General features: G+C 41.6%; 1 protein-coding gene and 1 long non-coding RNA gene across 7 annotated transcripts in view; one reads left to right on the top strand and one right to left on the bottom strand.

The window, feature by feature from the left end:
* CYSLTR2 (cysteinyl leukotriene receptor 2) overlaps positions 1-7,931 on the top strand; it is a 52,486-nt gene extending 44,555 nt beyond the window's left edge. For all 6 annotated transcript variants that reach the window (XM_017971405.4, XM_035297913.3, XM_054253279.2 and 3 more), the window contains one exon: positions 4,468-7,931. In XM_017971405.4, the coding sequence (XP_017826894.1) occupies positions 4,468-5,512 (1,045 nt within the window). In that variant the 3' untranslated portion in view covers positions 5,513-7,931. The remainder of the gene's footprint in view (positions 1-4,467) is intronic.
* Positions 7,932-15,186: 7,255 nt separating this feature from the next.
* On the bottom strand, positions 15,187-19,407 carry LOC103791546 (uncharacterized). The gene is made up of 3 exons (XR_617971.5): positions 19,032-19,407; positions 17,908-18,070; positions 15,187-15,622 (listed from the first exon to the last, which is right to left on the bottom strand). It is a non-coding gene; the product is annotated as an uncharacterized LOC103791546 (long non-coding RNA).
* Between the last annotated feature and the right edge of the window lie 5,926 nt (positions 19,408-25,333).

Genomic DNA, 25,333 nt, shown 5'->3' with positions numbered 1-25,333 from the left:
AGAGGCTAGAAAACAATTTTTCAACTGACTAGGTTTACAACAAGTTTTACGGGCTAAAAGGATTACGAGGATTTATTCCTTGGAAAACAAAATAAACACATTGCTGATAGTTCTCAACAAAATAGCAGAGCCTAGCCACGAACAGGGTCCCACATGCATGCATCCTTACTGAGTCAAGAATACTTGCTCAAGGCAGCAAGGCCTTCAAAAGAATCTCACGAAATTCCATTTCGGTTAATTCTTCAGAGCCCAAGACCACCAGAAACACTCCTGTAATGGAACAAGTTGGCTTTATTACTAATTGTAACAAGGTTTTTGAAAGCTTTCTCTCATCTTCCTGGGGATCACCTCTCCAGGTGTACAGAGACAGCATGGGTAGGTTGTGGGGAAATGGAGAGGAAGGGGAGCTTCCCTACGTGAAAATCTAAGTGTTTTCCTAAACACAAGCACCATTGAGCAGTTTCTAGGTGAAATTTTGCAATCAAAATTGCAGGGTATTTTGTTCAAGCCATACCTTTTTTTTCCTTTCCATTTTGAGATGATTAGAGATTCCCTAATCATTTCAAAAATAGAGAAAATAAAATAGAGTAAAAAAAATAGAGAAATCTCTTGTACCCTTTCTCCCAAAGGTGACATCTTGCAAGATCATGGTATATCAGAATCCAGCTTTGTTTTGTTTTTGATCGTTTATTTGTTTTGAGTCAGATTCTCACTCCATCACCCAGACCAGAGTGCAAGGGTTTGATCACAGCTCACTTTAGCCTTGATCTTCTGGGCTTAAGTGATCCTCTCATCTCAACCACCCAAGGAGCTGGGACTGCAGCCATGCTCCACCATGCCCAGCTAATCAATTTTCCTCCCTTCTTCCTCCCTCCCTCTTTTCTTTTTTCTTTCTTTCCTTCCTTCCTTCCTTCTTTCTCTTTGCTTTCTTTCCTTTTATCACGAAGTATAACATTCTCCTTTCTTCCTTCCTCCTTCCTTCCTTGCTTCTTTCTTTCTCTTTCCTTTTCTTTCCTTTTACCATGAAGTATAACATTTTCCTTCCTTCTTTCCTTCCTCCCTCCCTCTCTCCCTTCCTTCTTCCCTCCCTTCCTCCTTCCCTCCCTTCCTCTCTCCTTTCCTCCCTTCCTTTCCTTCCTTTTCTTCTTTTCTCTCTCTCTTTGCTTTCTTCCTTCCCCTTTCCCATTTCCTTTCCTCTCCCCTCGCCTCCCCTTCCCTTCCCTTCCCTCCCCTCCCCTCCCCTCCCCTCCCCTCCCCTCCCTTCCCCTCCTCTCCTCTCCCCTTCCTTGCCTCTCCTCTCCTCTCCCCTTCCTTGCCTCTCCTCTCCTCTCCTCTCCCTTTGCTTGCTTGCTTGCTTGTAGAGACATGGTCTATGTTGCCCAGGCTAATCTCTAACTCCTGTATATTCCAAATATTGACATTGATACAGTTATGATGCCGAACATTTCTGTCACCACAAGGATGCCTCAAACTTCTCATTTTAGCTGCCTCTACTTCCCTCCCACCTTCATCACCTTCTTAATCCCTGGCAGCTACAAATCTGTGTTCTCTATTTCTATAATTTTTTCAATTCAAGGATTTTATATAAATGAGATCACACTGTATAATTAGTTTTTATTTTCATATAGCTTAGCTACCTAGAGATCTATTCTAGTTACTGAATGTATCAGTGGTTCCCTCCTTTCATTGCTCAGTAGAATTCCATGGTTTGCATGTACCACTGTTTGTTTAACTATCGAAGGCTATCTGAGTTATTTCCTGTTTGGGGCTATTACAAATAAAACTGCAGTAATCATTGATGTATAGGATTTTATTTCCCTGAGATAAATGCCCAGGAGTATAATTACTGGAATGCATGGTAGTTGCTTGTTTAGTTTTTTAGGAAATAGTCAAATTGTTTTCCAGAATGACTGTCATTTTACACTTTCACCAGCAATGTCTGAGTGATCCAGTTTCTCTGTATTTGGTGTAGTCACTATTTTTTATTTTAGCCATTCTAATAAGTATGTAGTAATATCTTATCATGTTTTAATTTGTGTTTCCCTAATGGCCAGTAATGTTGAACAATTTTTCATGTTCAACATTATATGATATGATATATGATATGCTTATATGATATCTGTATATCTTCTAAAGTGTTTGTTTCTATCTTTTGCCCATTTTCTAATTGGATTTTTTTATTCGTTTGTTTGTTAGCTTGTTTTACTGTTGATTTTCAAGAGTTCTTTATATATTCTAAATAATTCTGTTTGATAAGTGGTTTGCAAATATTCTCTCACAGTCTGTAGCTTTTATTTTTATCTTAACAGAGTATTTTGTGGGGCAAAAATTTATCATCTTGATGAGCTCCAGTTTATCAATGTTTTCTTTTATGGATCATGTTTTTGGTGTCAAGTCTAAGAACTCTTTGCCAGTCCTAGATCCCAAAGATTCTCTCTAATTTTTTTCCTAAACATTGTATACTTTTACATTCTACATGAAGTCCATGCTGCATTTTTGTTAATTTTTGTATAAGGTGTGAGGTTTAGTTTAAGGTTTTTTTTTTTGCCTGTGGCTATCCAGTTGCTCCAATGCCTCTGAAAAGGCTATCTTTCCTTCACTGAATTTTTTTTGCAGTTTTGTGAACACTTAAAGGCATGAATATTCTGCTCTTGTTGGGTGAACTCTTTTATAAATGTCAATTTGATCCTGTTGGTTGATGGTGTTTTTAGTTTCTCTATGCCCTTGCTGAGTTTTTGTTTATTTGCTTCAACTGCTGAGAGAGGGTCTTGAAGTCATCAAATATTTCTCCTTTCAGTTTTTTTAGTTTTGCAAACTCTGTTGCTTGGTGCATACCCATTTAGAATTGATATGTCTTCATAGTGGTTAAACCCCATTGTTATTATATAGTGTCTCTCACTGTCTCTGGCAATGTCCTTTCCTTTGAAGTCCACTATATTTGATACTAAAAGAGCCATTCCCAATTTTCTTTGATTTGAATGACATGCATTTTTTCATCCTTTTACTTTCAAGCAGCCAATACTGCTATTTGAAGTATTTGTTATAGGCAGTACATAATAGGGTCATTTAAAAAATATATTTCAATCCTCTATCTTTTAATTGGTATATTTAGACTGCTTATATTTAATGTAATTATTGATGAATCAGGGATGACTGCAATTTATTTTTTGTTTTCTGTTTTTATTATGTTTTCTATTTCCTGCCTTGCTGTTGGTTATCTGAACACTTTTTGAATTCTGTTTGTATTTATCTGTAATGTTTTTGAGTATATCCCTTTGTATATTATTTTAGTGGATGCTCTAGGTATTTCTCTCTCTCTCTCCTCTCTCTCTCTCTCTCTCCATATATATATATATTACAATAATCTATTCACATCATCATTCTATCAGTTCAGGTGAAGTATAGAAAACTTACCTCCTTTTATGTCTCTTTACCTTCCCTCATTTATAATATAGTTATCTTAATAATTCCTCTACATCCATTTAAAACCACTTCAGAGAGCATTAACATTTTTGTATCAAAATGCTAAATGTAACCTAGACTCTAAAAGAGATGGACAGTCTATTGTATTTACCCATATTTTGGCTTACCATGTTCTTATTTTCTAATGTTCTAAGGTTCCGTCTTTTATGAATTCCTTTCTGTTTAGAGAACTTCCTTTTTTTCTTTTGAGAGGGAGTTTCACTCTTGTTGTTCAAGCTGGAGTGCAATTGCACAATCTCAGCTCATTGCAACCTCTACCTCAGGTTCAAGCAATTCTCCTGCCTTAGCCTTCTGAGTAGCTAAGATCACAGGTGCCTGCCACCATACCCAGCTAATTTTTATATTTTTAGTAGAGATGGGCTTCACCATGTTGGCCAGACTGGTCTTGAACTCCTGACCTCAAGTGATCCACTTGCCTCAGCCTCCCAAAGTGCTGGGATTACAGGCATGAGCTACTGCACCTGGCCTAGTCATTCTTTTAAGATAGGTTTACTGGCAACAGAGTCTTAGTTTTCCATCATCTGAAAAAATCTTGATTTTCTCCTTGTACTTGAAAGATATTTTTGCTGGATATAGAATGCTAGGTTGGCAGGTCTTTTCTTTCAGCATTCGAGAAATGTGCCATTTTCTTCTGTGCTCCACAGCTTCTGATGAGAAATCTACTATTCAGCGGTTTTAGGTTCACAGGGAGGTATTCATGTCAACATGGGCACTAGGTCATAAGTTCCCTAAGTTTGAAGCTTCAACTTCTGCCAAACAAATTAATGGCTATTCTACATTCTATAAATCAGAAAATGTAAATTTATTATGAAATATAATGCAGCATATAGTAAAGACTTAACCAATATTTTAAAACTCAACTTTCAAAGAAAAGATGGTATTGCTCCCTGTTTTATTAAAACCTAGAGCGATATAATCAGTAAGCAAGAAGGAAAAAGGGAAATTCACAAAGTAACTTTTTGTGTCTGTTTCTTTTTAACCCAGGATGGAGAGAACATTTATGTCCTTACATCCATCCATCTCCTTATCAGAAATGGAACCAAATGCCACCTTCAGCAATAACAACAACAACAGTAACTGCACAATTGAAAACTTCAAGAGAGAATTTTTCCCAATTGTATATCTGATAATATTTGCCTGGGGAGTCTTGGGAAATGGCTTGTCCATATATGTTTTCCTACAGCCTTATAAGAAGTCCACATCCGTTAACATTTTCATGCTAAATCTGGCTATTTCAGATCTCCTGTTCATAAGCACGCTTCCCTTCAGGGCTGACTATTACCTTAGAGGCTCCAACTGGATATTTGGAGACCTGGCCTGCAGAATTATGTCTTATTCCTTGTATGTCAACATGTACAGCAGCATTTATTTCCTGACTGTGCTGAGTGTTGTGCGTTTCCTGGCAACTGTTCACCCCTTTCGGCTTCTCCATATCATCAGCATCAGGAGTGCCTGGATCCTGTGTGGGATCATATGGATCCTTATCATGGCTTCCTCAGTAATGCTACTGGATCGTGCCACTGAGCAGAATGGCAGTATTACATTATGCTTAGAGCTGAATCTCTATAAACTTACTAAGCTGCAGACCATGAACTATATTGCCTTGGTGGTGGGCTTTCTGCTCCCATTTTTCATACTCAGCATCTGTTACCTGCTGATCATTCGAGTTCTGTTAAAAGTGGAGCTCCCAGAATTGGGGCTACGGGTTTCTCACAGGAAGACACTGATCACCATTGTCCTCGCCTTGATCATCTTCTTCTTGTGTTTCCTGCCCTATCACACACTGAGGACGCTCCACTTGGTGACATGGAAAGTGGGTATATGCAGAGACAGGCTACATAAAGCTTTGGTCATCACACTGGCCTTGGCAGCAGCCAATAGCTGCTTCAATCCTGTGCTATATTACTTTGCTGGAGAGAATTTTAAGGACAGACTAAGGTCTGCACTCAAAAAAGGCCATTCACAGAAGGCAAAGATAAAGTGTGGTTTCCCTGTTAGTGTGTGGTTGAAAAAGGAAACAAGAGTATAAGGAGTACTTAGATGAGACCTGTTCCTCTATCCTTGTGTCCATCTTCATTCACTCATAGTTTCCAAATGACTTTGTATTTACATCATTGCCAACAAATGTTGATTGATTCTTAATATTTAGTTGACCACAACTTTTGTTAATAAGACTTACTTCAAAAATTTTATTCAGTGTATTTTCAGTTGTTGAGTGTTAATGAGGAATACAGGATGAAAAATTCCTACTAGAGTCCTGTGGACTGAAATATCAGACTGGGAAAAAATACAGAGCACATTGGATCCTACTTTTCTTCAGATCCTGAACCAGATCTGTGGCCCATCAGGCTTTCTAAATTCTTCAAAACATCCACAACTTCCCCAGCTTCTATAGCTCCCCTGCCCTCTTCAATCCCCTGAGATATAGCCAACTAACAATGCTACTGGAAGCCCCAAAGCAGACAGGAAACACATCCTAAGATTCAGGGAAAGACTAACTGTGAAGAAGAAGGCTGTCCTTTCACAAAACAGCATCAAGGTCCCAAGAAAGGACAGTGAGAGAAAAGGGGGGAGAAGGATTAGAGCAAAAGAGAACTGATGATAAGTAGGGGAAGGAAGAATTTCATTTTGCATTGGGAAAGGAGTTCTAACATACTGAAGACAACACTATTTCTATTGTTTCTCTCTTGCCAGGGTATTAGGAAGGACAGGAAAAGTAGGAGGAAGATCTGGGGCACTGCCCTAGGAAATGGAAGAATTGTGTGTAGAATGGGAGGGAGAGCATCAAGGTCACGTATCTTAAAATTTTTTTTGAGATGTAGGTTAGTTGACCTTGCTTCTATTCTTCCCAGTAATTCACTGGGATGGAAGCCAAAAATAAAAGAGTTATCTCTGGGCTTTGGGGTTGGGCACACAAGGGAACGATGGAGTAGAGGGCAAGTTGCAAAGGTTGTTGCACCCCTGAAATTCTGTAAACATTTTGGCAGAAGATGAGTAAGGTGATGCTGCCTTCCCTCTTGAGAGAGTAGGAAAATGCTAGATAGTTTGAGAGATTCCTTTCTGTCCACTGAAACAAGGCTAAGGATACTACCAACTACTACCACCATGACTGTTGTACTGCCAACAATTGAGTACACTGCCCCTGCTAGGCAGATTATGCCAGGCGCTTTGCATTCATTAATCCCATTTGACATGCACATATAAAGCTCTGAGTTTCCATTTTACAGCTGAAGAAATTGAAGCTCAGAAAAATTAAGAAACTTGTTTAAGTTTACACAGCTAGTAAGAGTTCTCTGTGCAGAAGTATTGGCTGGGTGCTCTCCCCACTGCTACCCTTGTCAACTTCCAGGAAGATTGAAAGTCTGAATAAAAGCTCTCCTCTCCTACCAGCTTCCTCCCCCTCCTCACTTTCACAAGAAAACCAAGGTTTTCTCCATAGAGTTGTTGACTTCTGGTACAGTAAAGGGTGGAGGTGACATGGCAGCCTGAAGGTTGGGAGGGACTAAATCATTCTTCCTACTAAACACAAATCCCAGTACCCTTCCCTTATTTAGCTACCAGAATGATGACAGACAGACTCAAACCCTGTCAAGACAGGACCCTGTGGAGGATCCTCCTATGGAAAACTGCATAATCTGAGAAAAAGGCTGATTGATACAGGTAGCTGGGGATCCTTCAACACAAAAGCTGGGTGTCTGCCCTATTACTCACCTGACAATGAAGCCCACAGTGCAACAAATCCATTCTACTCACAGCATTTGGTCAACCGGTCAGAGCCTCATAATTATGAGCAACAGTCAATGACCACAATACTTTTGAGGAAAAGGCCCTAACATGGAAAGCACCAACAAATGTGAGAGTTAATAGAGACCTTTTCGTATAAAAGGTCTCAGCATTTTCATCACCCTTACACTTTTATCAGAAAGCTAGTGGAGAATGTATTCATCCAAAATAAGAGATTAAACCAAGATAGAGGAAAACACAGTAGCTAGGAAACAAGGAATCCAACACAGGAGAAAGGTGAAGGGAATTCCCAGGATGTTGGTGTGTGGCAGGCTCAGAAAGCAACTCATTCATGTTGGAGCAGAATTCTTAAAGGGCTCTAATATGGATGTCTCCCAGAAAAAGAAGAAATTAATTGATTTATACACATTGAGAGGAATTTATATTTCTTTTGGAAGATTTAGATAAAGTAGTGACAAATACATAGAAAAACAAGTAAGTGAAAACAAAATACAGTTATTAAATGCTAGTGGAAAAGAAATTTTTGTGTTAGGAAATATAACCATAGTACACTACATGGCTCAGCTGTGAATAATATATACATAGCAAATAATGTGACTATAATAGTCTCCCATTATCTGTGATTTTGCTTTCTTCAGTTACTCATGGTCAAACAGTTGAAAATATTAAATGGAAAATTCCATAAATAAACATGTCTTAAGTTTTTGTTTGTTTGTTTGTTTGTTTGTTTTTTCCTATTAGCCAAGAGTCTGTCAAGAACAAGTCTTAAGTTTTAAAACACGTGCTATTCTGAGTAACGTGTTGAAGTCTCACACTATCTCACTCTACTCACGTTCTGGGCAGGGAAAAGTGGGATGGTGTGAGATTTCTCCAGTGGATCCACAATATATATGCTACCTACCCATGAGTCACTGAATCATCATCCAGTTGATCAAACCAACTATTGTGATGTAATAGTGCTTGTGTTAAACTCACTCTTATTTTACTTAATGACCCCAAAGCATAAGAGTAATGATGCTAGCAAATAAGATACACCAAAGACAAGCTGTAAAGTGCTTCCTCTAAGAGAAAAGGTGAAAGTTCTTGACTTAATAAGGAAAGAAAAAAAAAATGCTGAGGTTGCTAAGATCCACAGTAAGAACAAATCTATCTGTAAAATTGTGAAGAAGGCAAAATAAATTTGTGCTAGTTTTGCTGTTGCACCTCAAGCTGCAAAAAGTATTTATCACACTTCACAGTGGGTGATAAATGCTTAGTTAAGATGAAAAGGTATTACATTTATGGGTGGAAGACATGAACAGTAATGTTTTCCAATTGACAGCAATCGAGTTTGGTACTATTCATGGTTTCAGGAATCCACTGGGGGTCTTGAAATGCATCTCCCACAGATAAGTGGGGTGGGCTGGGCTGCTAGAGTGAAATACTGTGATATAACCTTTTTTCAGAAAATAAAGGGAGAAGATACGCACGTGTGTGAGAGAGGCATAAGAAACCTAAGTTGCCATCTTCCATCACAGAAAATGCATAATAAATAAAGCTGGAAAATGATGAATAGTTCTACAACCATTTTATTTAGCAGTAAGCAGTAAATACAGGTAGAAAAAGAAGAAAGAATGGGCAGAGATTACCTCTGTGGAGAAATTGGAGGTGGGAGGATAGGGTGGGGACTTCTCATTTTAAGAATTGTGTAATTGCCTAACTTGTGAATAGGTATTTCTGAAGTAAAATAAAAATTAAGTTAAAATTTTAAAATTCAAACTAATCCCTAGTTGTTTTTTTAAACAAAAACAAAAAGCGAAGACAAGAAAGGCTGCCAGAAATGGAAACTGAATATTGACAGAAGAAAGGAAAGCAGGACAAGGGCTAGAGTTGGGTTTGGGTTCTTGAGAGAAGCACTTCAAGTCCTGACATGGGAGACAAGTCCTCTCTTGAGGGGAGGAAAGTCACTTTCTGGGGTTAGTGGAGATTTGGTATGTTACTTGGGATATTTTTATTGCAAGTAACAGAAAACCCAACCCCAAGTGGCTTACATAATAAAGGTATTTGACTATCTCATATAACTGAAATATACTAAGGGAAGTTGGACTTCAGGCCCTGTTCTACCAGAGCATCTGTGGGCCTTCCTCCGCAGATGTTGGCTTTGCTACATGGCTGAATCCCCTCACAGAAACAAGCCTACTGCAGGCATCCTGAGGCTACACACTTCCTTGTTTCTAAAACAAACTAATAAAGAATGGATTACGCTGAATGAGGATGATGAGAGTACATACCTAAAGTAGTTGGGGTGAAACTCACTGAAATCTCACCTGGGGAAGGGGTGAAATGGAGCTTGCAGAGGGCACATATGTCCTGCAAATGAGGTGGAGAGAGAGCTGTTAACCAGCCAGGTGTTCACACCAGGTGTGGCCTGTACCTGATCAGGCAGCAAGGCAGCTTCAGAGGGTGGGGGGGGAAATATGGCTCTTGTAAGAAGGGCAAAAGTGAAGTTTTGAGTTTCTGTTGTGAAGTCATAGGTATTTTCAACTGACAATGAGAAAACTTAACAACGTTCCAAGGGCAAATGGCCCAAATAAAGCTGGGAGTAACAGAGCAACCAAGATCCTTAGGGTGAGCAATAAGGGAGGGGTTGTGAATTATTAGTGTCTGTGGGGGGTGTGTGTGTGTGTGTGTGTGCGCGCGAGAGAGAGAGAGAGACAGAGACAGAGACAGAGAGACAGAGATGTAATGACTTATTTTTCCTTTTTCCAGCCTGAGTGAAGCCTCCTATTCGTTGAGCAATGTCCTTGGAGAGGAAAGAAAATGGAAGTCTTTATTTATCATAGCAAAAGCCAGAAGTGTCCTGGGGTTTCAGACACAGTTGTTTTTGTTTGAGAGAGTAGGTATTTCCTCAAGCAAATACATACACTGTGCAACTCGGAGAAAGGATTTTTGTTGTATAAACTTCAGTGGAATTATGAGACTGGACTGTGCTTTCTCAATGGGGACCTAAGAAGCAAATGCCATGTTATTTTGTAACTGTGTTAAATGACCAATTCTTTATTTTGGATTTGGATTTTCAATTTATTCTGAAGTAGAGATTATGTCAAACTGGCCAAAGATGGGTTAAGAGAGGACATGGCTTTCTATAAAGAATTTATTTATTTTTTGTTTGGAGAAGAATTTGAAAATAGAGACCCAATCAGGGGAAAATGAGAGTGGGAAGATGAAGGCAGCTGCTTGGGGCACCAGGAGAAATATCATGAGAAAAAAATCTGTTAGAATGGTAATATGTATTTAAAAGCTCTAATAGGTTTTCTTAAAGTATAGCATTGGCATAAGAATCCACAGAGAGATTAAAGAAACAGCTTGGAGACAGATGCTAATTTATCTGGGGAGTTTGAAAAGCCTCAGAAGGGGTGGCTGCATGATGTGCTGAGGAGGCTGAATTCTAAGCCCAAGAATGTCCATCCGCAACCCCTGAAGACCCCTACATCCCAACTGTGGGATGACAGCAGGGAGAGCCTGCAGCTTAGGTCAGTGGACCAGTGTGGACCGGTGGCTGACTATCAGAGGAGTCTCCCCAGTGAGCTGGCTCATGTATGGCCTCAGGAGCTTTGCATAACCTTCAAGTTAGGGAAAAAGAAATCATCATGGTACTCTCAAATGGTAGAGCCATTGTAACAACCAAGACTGAATTTCCCATTAGCTTAGTGAGACAGGTGCTTAAAGTTTGATATAAATTGATGTAACTTAATGTTCTTAATATTAAGTATGACGCATTGGAGCCATCTGGGCTAGCTGGGCCTATGGCCCCGGAGAAATTTCTCAGAGAGCTTCTGTCTGACTGCTCCACCACAGTGTTTCAGCTCACAGTTTATATATGGACTATGGAGGTTTAGTATGTAGAAGATCACATCAGACTTGCTCAGAAGTTATATCAAAGCAGAATGTTCAGGTATAAGAGCATCTGGTTATAAATTTTTTTTTTTTTTTTTTTTGAGACAGAGTTTTGCTCTTGTCTCCCAGGCTGGAGTGTAATGGCACAATCGCGGCTCACTGCAACCTCTGCCTTCCAGGTTCAAGTGATTCTCCTGCCTCAGCCTCCCAAGCAGCTGGGATTACAGGCACCTGCCACGACGTCCGGCTAGTTTCTGTACTTTCAGTAGAGATGGGGTTTCACCACGTTATCCAGGCTAGTGTCAGACTCCTGACCTCTGGCGATCCACCCACCTCAGCCTCCCAAAGTGCTGGGATTACAGGTGTGAGCCACCGCACCCGGCTAGTCCATTTTCATGCTTCTGATAAAGACATAACAGAGATTGAGCAATTAACAAAAGAAAGAGGTTTATGGGACTTTCAGTTACACATGACTGGGGAGGCCTCACAATCATGGCAGAAGGTGAAAGGCACATCTCACATGACAGCAGACAAGAGAAGAGAACATATGCAGGGAAACTCCTGTTTTTAAAACCATCAGATCTCCTGAGACTTATTCACTATCATGAGAACAGCACTGGAAAGGCCCAACCCATGATTCAATTACCTCCCACCAGGTTCCTCCCCCAACATGTGGGAATTGTGGGAGTTTCAATTCAAGATGAGATTTGGGTGGGGACACAGCCAAAACATATCACCCTGAAGCTAAACAGAATTTATTCTTGACTATCTTTAATTGCATATAATTCATTCTTTCTCCTCTGTTAGCGGACATAAGCTCACATTAATTTTATAAGGTTTGCCTGCAAGGAAATGGAACACATCTTTGAGCATAGAAGCCATTCACTTTGAAAATCTATGACTCTCTCAGCATGCCTCAGTCTGGACATTTGGATTCATGCTTTTCAGTTTGGGCTGTCCACTCTTTGGTTTTTGAAAAAAGCAAACAACACAAAATTGTGGAACAAACCCAATTGCCCATCAATCAACAAGTGGATAAAGAAACTGTGGTATACATATATGATAGAATACACTCGGCAGTAAAAGGGAAGGAATTAACTGCATTTGCAGTGACCTGGATGAGATTGGAGACTGTTATTCTAAGTGAAGTAACTGAACTCAGGAATGGAAAATCAAACACCGTATGTTCTCACTGAAATGTGGGAGCTTAAGCTATAAGGACGCAAAGGCAATGATACAATGGACTTTGAGGACTTGAGGGGAAGGGTGGGGGAGCAAAGGATAAAAGGCTACAAATAGGGTGCAGTGTATACTGCTCGAATGATGGGTGCACCAAAATCTCACAAATCAGCACAGAAGAACTGATGTAACCAAATACCACCTACACGCAAATAACTTATGGAAAAATTAAAAAAAATTTTTTTTTAATTTAAAAAGCAAAGAACAAAAGCTACACTTGGAAATTCTTATTGAATATATTTGTAATCTGGCCTGGTCATCTGTTTTGGGTTTTTGTTTTGTTTTTTTGTTTGAAGTGTTATGTTTATTTTGTGTGTCAATTTGACTGGGCCCTGGGCCACAGGAGGCTCAGATATCCCGTTAAATATTATTACTGGGTGTATCTGTGAGGTTGTTTCTGGAAGAGACTAACATTTGTATCAGAATAAAATGGACAGAGTAAAATCCATGGTCCTCTTCAGAGCGAGGGGTCTTCATCCAATCTATTGGCAGGCTGAACAGACAACAAAAAGACAGAGGAAGGGAGAATTACCTGTCTCTTTATCTGGCTCCTTGAGCTGGGACACTGGTCTTTTCCTGCCCTCAGACTGGGACTTATACCATCATTTCTCCTGGTTCTCAGGCCATGATACTCACACTAAAACTATCCTACCAGATTTCCTGGATCTCCAGCTTGCAAACATCGTATTGTGGGACTTCTCAGCCTCCATAATCACATGAACCAATTCCTCATAATAAATCTCTTTATTTGCATAGATAATTTTATATATATAAATACTGAAGCAGATATATATCCTATTGATTCTGCTTTTCTACAGAATCCTAATAAAAAAGACTTCATTGGTGATTCTGATGAAGTATATTTTTTTATCTTCTTCTCGAAACATTACAGATCTCCAACTACTCTCTTGGGAAGTCAAATTATTTTTATACAAAAATTTTCATTTCAAATTTGAATATACTCCAAAATAGTTTTTAATTATCTGACTTCTGTTTCAAGGGAAAACATATATCTGAAAAAGAAGTATGTGTCCAGAGGAAAGTATAATTTGACAATGAGTCAGGGGACTGAAGTCTCACCTCTGAGCTTTCCAGCTGTGTGACCTTGAGCAAAGGACTTGTCTTAGCCTCTCAACCATGTCACATGGGAATAAAAAAACATGCCCCATCCTGCAAAGTAGTCATGAGGACATCAATAAAACTCTACAGACTTGCAAACTATCATATGCTACTTGCATGTTATACAAATAAGATTTTTATTATTCAAACTACATTTTAAATGCCCTTGGGGAGTTTGCCACACAAATGAAGTAATCAGTGAATCATTATTTTAAGGAAATTATTATTTTTGTATTTTAAGTCATTCTCTAATTTGTCTGTTCTTTGTGTTTGAGTTTGGCTATTTGGAGTGTTCTGAAAATAGGGCATACTCATGCTCCTATTTAAAAGATTTGCGCTAGTTACGCCGAACATAATGCAGCCCTGGACAGAAAGAAGCTCAGAAGTCAGACCTGCCCTTGTGATAAGGGAGAAGCAGGTCTCCGGAAACTCCTCCAGCTGGCTCCTTTTGGCTTGTGCAACAAATGACTTTAATCCTCTCTGTGTAAAAAGTGATGTCATAGAAACCAAACTTGTTATGACTCAAAGCAGGTTAAGGAGACCCGGAGTCAAAGCAACCCTGGGTCTCCTTAACCTGCTCTCAAATGCAGGCATTTATAAACAGTTTCTTCCATAAATATATTTGTCACTTTTATAAATATGGGAATAAAGGCATAATCTCAAAAGAGAATGATGAAACTATCAAAACTGCATGCTAGCAATAATGAGTGACTCAAACTTGGTTGAATTCCGTCCTGACCTCCTGCTCTTTAGGGATGGTTAAAATCCATTTACCTTAAATCAAAGGCTTGGAATTGTATTTTGTTTTGTTTTTTTCCATTTTGCCACAAAGCTGCAGGAAGCAGAAAGCCACAGGATTGTGAGGACAAGGCTATGGCTTACATAAAATATGTAAGGTTACGTGTTCTGGGAAGCAGTTAATATTATTTTTAAAACTCCTCATTTTAAAATGGCACATTCCTAAAATGCTTTCACAACTATTTTACACACATACATTATCACTGAGAAAAATTTATCATGGGGGATAAACTGTATTGCATCCTTCCCTGTACAATACTTTGTGCATAGATGATGTCAGCAATTACCTATTGAATATAATTGTATATAGAACTTTCTTCAAAAGCACTTACGTTATCTTTCCCATATTGCAGTTGAAAAGCCCAGGCATAAACCAGTTAAGGCATCTTGAATTCCAAACCACCCCCAACCCAGCACTGCTGCAGACAAGATTGCTGCTCTCAGAAGTCAGAGGGAACCCCCTTCCCAATTTGATGATGAGGTAGGCCAAGGCAAGGCTTGCTAGAGGCCCAAGGGTGCAATAAGAAACAGACCTCAGAAGGCCGGGCGCGGTGGCTCAAGCCTGTAATCCCAGCACTTTGGGAGGCCGAGGCGGGTGGATCACAAGGTCAACAGATCGAGACCATCTTGGTCAACATGGTGAAACCCCGTCTCTACTAAAATTACAAAAAATTAGCTGGGCACGGTGGTGCGTGCCTGTAATCCCAGCTGCTCGGGAGGCTGAGGAAGGAGAATTGCCTGAACCCAGGAGGTGGAGATTGCGGTGAGCCGAAATCGCGCCATTGCACTCCAGCCTGGGTAACAAGAGCGAAACTCCGTCTCAAAAAAAAAAAAAAAAAAAAAAAAAGAAACGGACCTCAGAAGGGACTCACTGTAGCATACATCACTCTTCTCAGGTTGCTGCAACATCACAACGCGACTACGTGGCTTAATAGCAGACATTTATTTTCTCACGGTTTTGGTGGCTGGAAGTCCAAGATCAAGGTGCTGACATGGCTGGTTTCTGGTGAGGCCTCAGCCTGACTCTTAGATGGCAGCTTCTCACTGTGTCCCCACATGACCTTCTCTCTGTCTCTGGAATCTTTTCCTCTTCTTAGAAGGATATCAGTCCTTATCACTTTAGGGCCTCACTCCTATGACTTCATTTAACTGTAATTACCTCCAAACACAGTCACACTGGCAATTAGGGTTTCAACATGAATTGGGGGGACACAACTCAGCCCAAAGCGGAGTGCACCAACACTGGGAGACTGAGCCCCGAGGTCAACAGGACCCTCCTCTGCCTCATGGTTTGGGGCTCCTCTTGATGGCAGATTCCTCACTCCTCATGGGTTACACTGACTCAAACTTTGCAGTGTGAACACTGTGAAGAATAAAGGGAGTGTTATTCTAGAGCTCTTTGTCTTTCTTCTTGATCTTATCTATAATTTTTGCTCTGCTTGTTGGTTGCAAGTAAATGGAAGTGAACACAAACATCAAGAGTCCAAGCCACTGTTTTTGCCCATCTTCAAAATTGGACTATCTTGTATGATAACCCTTTGAAGAGAGTGTGGTGCAATGAAAACAGCACTCTACGTGGAGTCAGAACTCCTGGATCAAATCCTAACTATTCTCAATGGCTCGTACCTTCCCATGTGACTCTGTTCCCCAACCCCACCATATCTCTTATTTTCTCCAGCAATGCCGGCTTCCTGTTTCTACTCAAAACCAGCAAGCATGTTCCCACCTCAGGGCTGGCAAGGGCTATTACCTCTGCCCAGAATGCTTTCCTTTAAATATCCTCTTGGACTACTTCCTTGCTGCATTTAATATTTTAATTAAATGTCACCCCTCCAAGAAAGTTCTCTGACCATGCTACCTACAACAACGCTCACCCTCCATGTCCATCAGACACCTCAATATACCAGACGGTGCTTTATTTTTCTTTACAGTATTTATCACTATCTAACATCATTGTATACAGATGCTTCTCAATTTATGATGGGGTTACGTCCTGATAAACCTATTGTAAATTGAAAATATTTTAAGACGAAAATACATTTAATACAGCTAACCCCCTGAACCTCACAGCTCAGCCTGGCCCACCTTAAATGCGCTCAGAACACTTACCATACAGTTGGGCACAATCATCTAACACAAAGCCTATTCTAGAGTAACATGTTGAATATCTCATGTATTTGTTGAACACTTTACTGAAAATGAAAAGTAGAGTGGCTGTATGGGTACTTGAAGTGTAGTTTCTATTGCTTTCACACCATGGTAAAGTGAAAAAGTTGTAGGCTGAACTATCTTAACTTGGGGACCATTTATGTATTTATTTGCTTATAGTTTGTCTTTCCCAATATATTGCAAACTTCGTTAGGGCAGGTTTATTAGTTTCATTCATTGGTGCATCCCATGCTTAGAATATTCCCTGAAACAAAGAAAGCAGTCAATAAATATTTTGAATGAACTGAAGAAATGACTATGAAAGAATGGGGTACTTGGCCTCAGTTTCCCCTTCAATAACTTGGCTCTTCCTTGCTCAGGTCCAGCCCTCAGGGGCCCCTGGCCTGCTCTTGGCCTCACTGGGCTCTGGCATCTCAGGCAGAGCCCCAAGGGACCACCACCCTGCTGTTTGCACAACTTGCCAGTTCTCTGCTTTCATCAGATAGTGAAGGGCAAGGCTCCGTGGGTATGTGAGCAAAGCCAGAGAGGCCAGCTTCTCTAGAGATGTGGCTTCCTCATGTAACAGCATGGAGAGTATGGATGAGGAAAAACAGAGTTGCTCATGGCCAGCTCACCTCTTAAAGGCTCGGAACACAATGGGGAATGGCAGGCAACGTGGCTTTGAAGGGGAACAGCGGAGGAAGGGGCTGCCAAAGACAATACACAAAGCAAAACTGTGTCCAGGCCATATCTGCCCAAGATGAAACTGTTTCTGGGAAAAAGGCAGATGCCTACAGACAAAGCAGCAGAGCCTGAACGAGCCCAGATATTAATGCAGAAAGGACAAGATGGAAAGCCCCATGAAGTAAAGCTTGCTCACTGCTTTTGCCCAGTGCCCTGGGCAGGTGCTCAGGCTATGGGGAGGCGCATTATAAGGGATGTGGGTTGAGACCAGCAAAGGAAGCACATTGGAAAGCAAGTGAACAGGGACATAAAGAAGGTGCTTAAAGCTACTTCAGAGAGTCATCAGGGATGAGGTGGAAAGACAAGCAGCCATGGGGGTCACACCTGGTTCCATCGATCACTGGCTAGGGGAACCTGGGCAAGTCACTGAACTCTTTTGTACCTTATTTGTCTCACCTGAAAAATGGGTATAACAGTACTTACTTTGTATATTACATCTTAATTATATACCAGTTTAGCATCGTGGCCCTAACACATGACAAGCCACACAAAGGAAAGAGAAGGAAGGAAGAAGGACCTGAGTGGAGAGGTGGGTTTAGACCAGGATTAAGCACTGAGTCAGTGGAGAGGAGGATGCAGGGTGGGTGGACACAGGGAACTAGTGGAGACAAAAGAAGATTAAAAAGAGGTCTGAGTTCAAAGAATGAAGGACAGGGAGTTTTGTAAAGAATCAAGGATGGGCAGTGGAGGAAGAGGAAGAAGAAGGATCTAGCAACCCACATCATGCAGACCCTTGACAGAGACACAGGGACACACCCGTCTTGTGCTGCTGCTGAGGTCCAGGGAGGCCCTTGTGCCCCCTGGGCACCCAGAGCTGTGCTGGGCAGAGGCAGGGCAATTCAGCCCCGTGGGAGACACACGGGTCTCGGCAGGAGGCAGCAGTTTGTTAGCAAGGGAATTCATCAGGCTCGGGCACCTGCTGGGGAGGAGATGGAAACACAGTCAATGCATCTCATCATCCATAACAGGAAGGAAATGAAATGTTTTGGAAGTCATTGAAAGGCAGGTTTTATGTTAATCTGAAATAAAATGTTTACTTAACCAACTGCTCTCTGAAGACTTCTTGATTTGGTTTTTTGGAGACAGACATCACCCTGACGTACATTAGGAGGCCTGTGATCTCAGGCTTGTTCCAGCTGTGATTCATTTCATGTCTGATTCACTTTATCAATTACTCAATTCATCAATTACTCAATTCGTCATCTGCTTCTTTGAAAGCAGAGTAAAACCTCTCATATTCTCATGAGAGACACTTTCTCCAAAGACCAAGGTAACTCATAGAGTGTCCTGTGTTCCAGGCTGGACTTGCCACCCAGAAATTTGGGATGAGATGATGCTTCAGCCTGGCCCCAAATTCCCACTTATAAGTTCACAGGAAACAACAGAATCACTACAGCTTATGGAGTGCCAACATGAAAATCTTTAGATAATATACTAAGATGTTATTGGTACTTTTCACTCCCATTCTTTTACGGTGTACAGAGTTTTCTAGAGGCTACCTGATGTGTGATATCACAACAGGCTGAATGCAGAGACAGATACACAAACCCAACCATCTTTTCTTAAGACAGACATTAAAGAGAGTCGCAGAAATGGAAAACACTGTCACTGCCATTCTAATGAAATATTTCTTAGTTTGAAAATACAGTTATCCTTCTTAAAAACCTTTTAGCATGATATATTGTTTTACTAATCAAGTATTTCAATTAGAAATTTAATTGAAAAATGAATGTTAGTTTCAAGTGTGGTAACCATTGTTAAATAGAACTACATAAACAGAAACTCTTTGAGTCCTCAATCATTTTCAAGAGTGCAAAGAGGTCTTAAGACCCAAACGATGGCAAACTGCTGACCTGCTTTGGGCAAGATCACGTACTCACCTTTTCTATTCATTCTCTTTAGTCTTCAGAACAGACCTGAAACAGCCTAGGTCTCCGGCGTACGGAAGGCAAAAAGGAAGCTCAGAGTAAAGCTGCACCTCTAATAAGGGATAAAGCGGGGATTGCACATCACTTTCTCTGCTCTACCCATTTTGCTGCACTGCCTCTCAATATCCATTGTGGCAAAAGGAAGTTTTATGGAAGAAAAAGCAAGCCGCAAGCATTAAAGATTTTGCAAGAGGCAAGCTTCACTCTCCACTGCTTCCTGAAAAATATTCTCTGTGTTCCTTGGTCTCAAGGGAAGGAAACTAATTTGATTCAGAAAGAGAGATCTCTGTCCCTGGCTCAGCCCTGGGTGTGGGCTCCGGGCGTTGCTGGGTCTGTGTTGCTGGTCTTGGAAAGATCTGGCGCTGCACGTCTGCACAGCGCCCTCTGCTGGTCCCTCTCTGCTCCAGCCGGCACTTGGTCCAGCCTGGCCACCTTAAATGCTTCCTCTAGATGCTTTCTGGTGAGCGTCTCTAGGGACCATAGCAACTTACAAGGGCTTGGGTATTCCTCTGCGGACAACCGGGCTTTTATGCAAATATACAAGGTTGCCTTCAACAGCTAACCGTCCCTGGGGGCCTCCCTGGTTTGCAGCGCCATCTTTTCTGCATTATTTTTCACATCCAGAGCTCAGAACATACACAGAGAACGGCCCTCTCCACTCTTGCTTGTCATTTGGTAAGGAAGCCTGGCATGAGCTTCAGACCTACACAGACTTATAGTTGAATCCAGGCCCTCTGCCCTGCAAATTACTTAGCCTTTCTGAGCCCCACTCTTCTCAGTTTTAGAATGGGCGCTTAAAGCACTTGGCACAGGAATGAACGGTGCTGGTTTCTAGTTTCCTGTGTCTGCTCTGGGCTGCGGGAGGAGCAGTCGTTCCACTGCAAATGGAGTTACTGTCACTAAGGGCCACTTAAACTGCAGGAATCCTTACCACAAGCCTGGTGTCTTTGAGGTCGGTTGTCAGCCATTCAGCTCCTGCTACGGGGCAGGCACTTGTGAGACTCTCAGGACATAATGTTAAAGGATGTTATGGTCTCTTCTCGCATGGGGCTTACAGTTTAATAAGGTGGTATCCAACCTTTGCTACAACATTTCTCAGATCATTCTTCCCTTAAAAGACTTTTTAAACAATATCATTTTTAGAGCAGTTTTAGGTTCACAGCAAAGTTGAATGGAAAGTACAGAGATTTCCCATTTACCCCCTCCTTCCACGCAGGCACTCTCAACTTCCCCAAGCAGACCTACTCTACGATGGATGAGCCTACGCTGACACCTCCTTATCATCCAGAGTCCACAATTTACGTTCAGGCTCAGTCTTGGTGTTGTTCATTCTATGGGTTTGGACAAATGCATAATGACATGTGTCCACCATTAAAAACTATTGAACATGCTAAACTGGACTTCTCTCCTTGGAGATGTACCCACTAGTCTGGGCCAGATAAATGCTCATTGGGACAGAGAGTGGGTAATCTCACTCCAGCCTGATGGCTCCACCTGGCCGGTGATTCACCCAGGGACTCCCTGGCAGAAGACCTGCTTTCGGTGGGCCTTATGATGGCTCCCGATTCTCAGCCACATGTATTTCTAGTACAGGAAGTGGGTTACATGGAGGTTTTTATAGGAAAGGCTTTGCCATAAGCAAAATAATGCAGCCTCCAAAAAGATGTTGATGTCCTAATCTCCAGAACCTTACATGGGAAGAGAGACTTTGCAGATGAGATGAAGTTAAGGAGTTCAGGATGCAGAAATAATCTGGATTATCCAGGTCAGATGAGAGGGCAATGTCATCATCAGGGTCCTTATAAGTGACATTAGGGTACAGGCGAGTCTGAGAAGGGTCTATGATGACAGAAGCAAGGGTCAGAGTCAAAGACAGATCTAAAGCTGTCAAGCTGCTGGCTTTAAAAATGGAGAAGTGGATCATGAGCCAGGAATGTAGGTGGTCTCTTAGGAGGTGGGAAGGGCAGGGAAATTGGATTCTCCCTGAGGGCCTCCCAAAGGAACACAGTCCTGCCAGCATGTTTATTTTAGCCCATTGATACACGTTGGACTTCTGGCCTCCAAAACTGCAAGAGAATGAATTCCTTTATTTTAAGCTACTGGATTTGTGGTGATTTGTTACAGCAGCAATAAGAAGCTAATACAGGCTGAGAGAGGCATGCGCCTCTAGGGCTCACAGCATTCCCGGTTGGCTGGAATGTGAAAGCAAGCCCAGAAGAGAGGAACTGGGGCCTTCAGGGCAGCAGCAGCAGATGTTAGCTGAGCTGTGAGGGTTGTTGGGAGACTTATCACAGATCACTTAGACTGGGAGGTGACTCATGGCTATCAACAGTTTGATTAGCTGTGATGACCGCAAGTGAGGAACCGTGCTGTCAGCAACCTTGGGCTGCACAAAGCCTCCCAGATGATCAATGGTGCAATGAATGCTGCAGTGAGGTGGCAATAAAGCCAGAGGAATGGCTATGGCTGCTATGAGACCCTGGAGTTCTCAGAGGTGGCAGAGACGGTCAAGGTGAAGATTCAGGAGAAGACAGGCCATTACCAAAGGAGTGGGATGGAGGCCACATAGGGTCATGACAGGAATGGTGGCTGACATTTTCTGAGCATCGGCTGTTTGCTGGGAGTTGTGCTAGGCAGTGCCCACCCTGTCCCATAGAATCTTCACAATGATTCTAAGAGGTAGACACTATTATTATTCCAATCTTACAAGACGCTGAGACTTTCCATGGTTAATTTTGACCAAGAGCAAAAACTAGCAAGTAAAAGATCTTACTTCTGCCTGCTCAATGCTTCCTTCTCCCCTATTTTTTCAATTTGTATTGTAAATCAACTGTTGTAGAAAGAACATGAGGTTTGGTGAGAGCAAGACTTGTGTTCAGATCCTGTCCTACCACTCTGTACCCTCAGCCTGGTACCTTAACCCCTATAAGCTTTTTGTTTCTCATGTGTGCTATGGAGAAAATCATATTTCTCTTTAGAAGAAGTAGAGTGGTAGTTAAAAGTGAGGGTTTGGGAGGCTAACTACCCTGTCTTTGAATCCTGGCTCAGCCTCATAAGCTGTATGACATGAAGCTACATATTTAATCTCTCTGTGCTGCAGTTTATTCACCTATACAATGAGAACCGTGTTTTATTAGCCAAATGGGGTTGCTCTAAGGAGCAGATGGCATAGTATCTAAAGCTCTTTGCACAGTACCTGTTTCACAGGGAGCTTCCACTGGGTACTACGTAGAGTAGGGCGGAGCAGACGGGGTTGGAGATAGAAATGGCCTGGAGTAACCCTAGGACATGGGAGGTGTTGCTGCTGCTTTGATCTGTGATAGGCAGGAAGCAGCTCCAGCAAGAAGCCAGACTGAAGTCCTGGCAGTTGAGGTGGGAAAATCTCTGTGTGTTTGGGGGGTAAGAAGGTGCAGTTAGATGGCTGGGAAGGGCTGGGACTGCAGGGTCCCTAAGGGTCACAAAGAGAATTGGAAACCGCTGCTCTGAGAGGGTTGAGGCTGGGATCAGGTGCCATAAGCCAACTCCCCAGTATGGGGAGTTAGTGGGAAGCCCAGGCTTCACCTTCTCCTTCATTTTTGGACCCAGTAACTTTGGGCAGAGCTGCCGAGGCAAACTGAAGATCTTGGCCCCTGTCCTTCACCAGAGTGCATCAGAGCCAGAAGCCAGCTTTTCATTATCATTAGTACTGTTTGCTTCATAAACTTGGATTTTTGCATTTTAGCAGTCCTCAAAATGAAGCACCTGTGGCATTGAAATTATTGTTTTCCTTGTGGAAGTGGTTATTTATCACATTATCCCATTTGAAGTGATTATTCTCATTCATCAAATTGAATTTAATTAATTTTCATAATTCAAGGGCTTCATAGCTGCTAACTATATACACTTGGCCAATAGCTCCGTAAAACAATCTGTGTTTTCCCCTCTTGCATTTATTTGCATCCTAAAAGCTATATTTACTTCTCTAGAGTAAAACTGTTCTGCGTGCCAGGTCATACTGGCAAATTCGCTGGAGAGAAGAAAACCCGCTAGTAAAGCACAGCTCAAGAATTAGTGGCAAACAGATGCACACTCAGAACATTGTTTTAGCTGATGGGAGAGGATGGAAGGGAGAAGGCATCTGTGAAGGAGACACAGCGCCTTTTCCTTAAGATCCTGAAAAGCACTCTGGGCTGCCAGACCCCAGAGCAGAAACAGTTGCGCAGAGCATCTGGCCACAAACAACTTCAAAGCTGCTTTCCACTCTGTGGATCCTGCCTGGCCTTATTTGTGTGGGGAACCTTGCACATGGCTTTCCATATTTGTTTCCCCATTGCCCTAAAGGAAGCCCATGTGTGAAGATGCTTTCAAGCCAACCCTCGCCATTTCAGATCTCCTGAATGCTGCTTTCAGGGTTAAATTCCTCAGGCTCCCATCAGGGTGTTTGGGGGTCTGATGTTTTGTTTTTAACCTCTGACATTTAGAGCAGCATTTATGCCCAGATTGGCCCAAGAATTGTTCTAGAAAATGCTTCAAAACAAAAGGACAAGCCTATTGTTGGGTTTATGTGATACATAATTAGAGCGATATCTATCATGTAACATATGATCATAAGTGTCTATAAAATGTATGCATCTATTAACATATATATACACACCCATAGAGACATAGCATAGCATTAAGGTGCAATTTCTTTACAGTTCCACCAAGATTTTACTGTCAACACTTTTTTTTTTTTTTTTGAGACGGAGTTTCGCTCTTGTTACCCAGGCTGGAGTGCAATGGTGCGATCTCGGCTCACCACAACCTCCGCCTCCTGGGTTCAGGCAATTCTCCTGCCTCAGCCTCCTGAGTAGCTGGGATTACAGGCACGTGCCACCATGCCCAGCTAATTTTTTGTATTTTTAGTAGAGACAGGGTTTCACCATGTTGACCAGGATGGTCTCGATCTCTTGACCTCGTGATCCACCCGCCTCGGCCTCCCAAAGTGCTGGGATTATAGGCATGAGCCACCGCGCCCGGCCCTGTCAACACTTTATAACCTGTAATCAGTACTCTGGTCAATAAGGTTATAATTGGAGACTAATACTTTTGTATTCACTCTGTTTTCCAACTTCCACCATAACTGGATATTGATATAACACTTTCACAGGTTACAAAGCACTTTCACAGGCATCATTTCACTTGATCCTCACAACAGCCTGGTTTTAAAGTGAAAAGTCTAAGGCTAAGAGTGTGATGTGTCCAAGATTAGCTCCCAACTAGGTGGAGCTGGAGTCGGCCAGGTCTTCCCAATCGACATTTGCTATTTCTTGCAAATCAAAACCACAGTGAGATACCATGTCACACCTGTCAGAATGGTGATTATTAAAACATAAAAATGAAAAAACAGATGTTGGGGAGGTTGCAGAGAATAAAGAATACTTTTACAGTATTGGTGGTAGTGTAAATTAGTTCAACCGTTGTGGAAGACAGTGTGGTGATTCCTCAAAGAATTGGAGGAAGAAATACTATTTGACCCTGCGATCCCACAACTGGGTATATTCCCAAAGGAATATAAATCATTCTATTATAAAGATACATGCATATGTATGTTCTGTGCAGCACTATTCACAATAGCAAAGACATGGAATCAACCTAAATACCCATCAGCAATAGCCTGGATAAAGAAAATGAGGTACATATACAACATGGAATACTATGCAGCCATAAAAAAGAACAAGATCATGTGCTTTGTGGAGAGACATGGATGGAGCTGGAAGCTGTTATCCTCAGCTAACTAATGCAGGAACAGAAAACCAAACACCCCATGTTCTCACTTATAAGTGGGAGCTAAATGATGAGAACTACATGGACACATGGGGTGGAGGAACAACACACACAGGAGTCTGTTGGGAAGTTGTGGGGAGGGAGAGCATTAGGAAAAACACCTAATGGATGCTGGGCTTAATATCTAGGTGATGGGTTCATCTGTCCAGCAAACCACCATAGCATGCATTTACCTATGTAACAACCCTGCACATCCTGCACATGTACCATGGAACTTAAAATAAAAGTTGAAAAATAATTGCTATTTCTTTTATATGACTACATCTCTCAGGGGCTCAAAACTATTGTGAAATTGTAATAGTTATAAAAACAATAATTATCATTTATTCAGCCTATACCTTATGCCAGGCACTGTTTGGAGCACTTATGTGTAATGTTACCGTAGAGGTAAGTAGCTTAATTCTCACTTTATAAATCAGGAGCCTGAGACTCAATGAGATGAAACAAGC

Source organism: Callithrix jacchus, chromosome 1, assembly GCF_049354715.1.
Source record: "Callithrix jacchus isolate 240 chromosome 1, calJac240_pri, whole genome shotgun sequence".
NCBI classification, from domain to species: Eukaryota; Metazoa; Chordata; class Mammalia; order Primates; family Cebidae; genus Callithrix; species Callithrix jacchus.
Note: the sequence above shows the minus strand (reverse complement) of the source record. Positions and strands in the feature narration are given on the sequence as shown.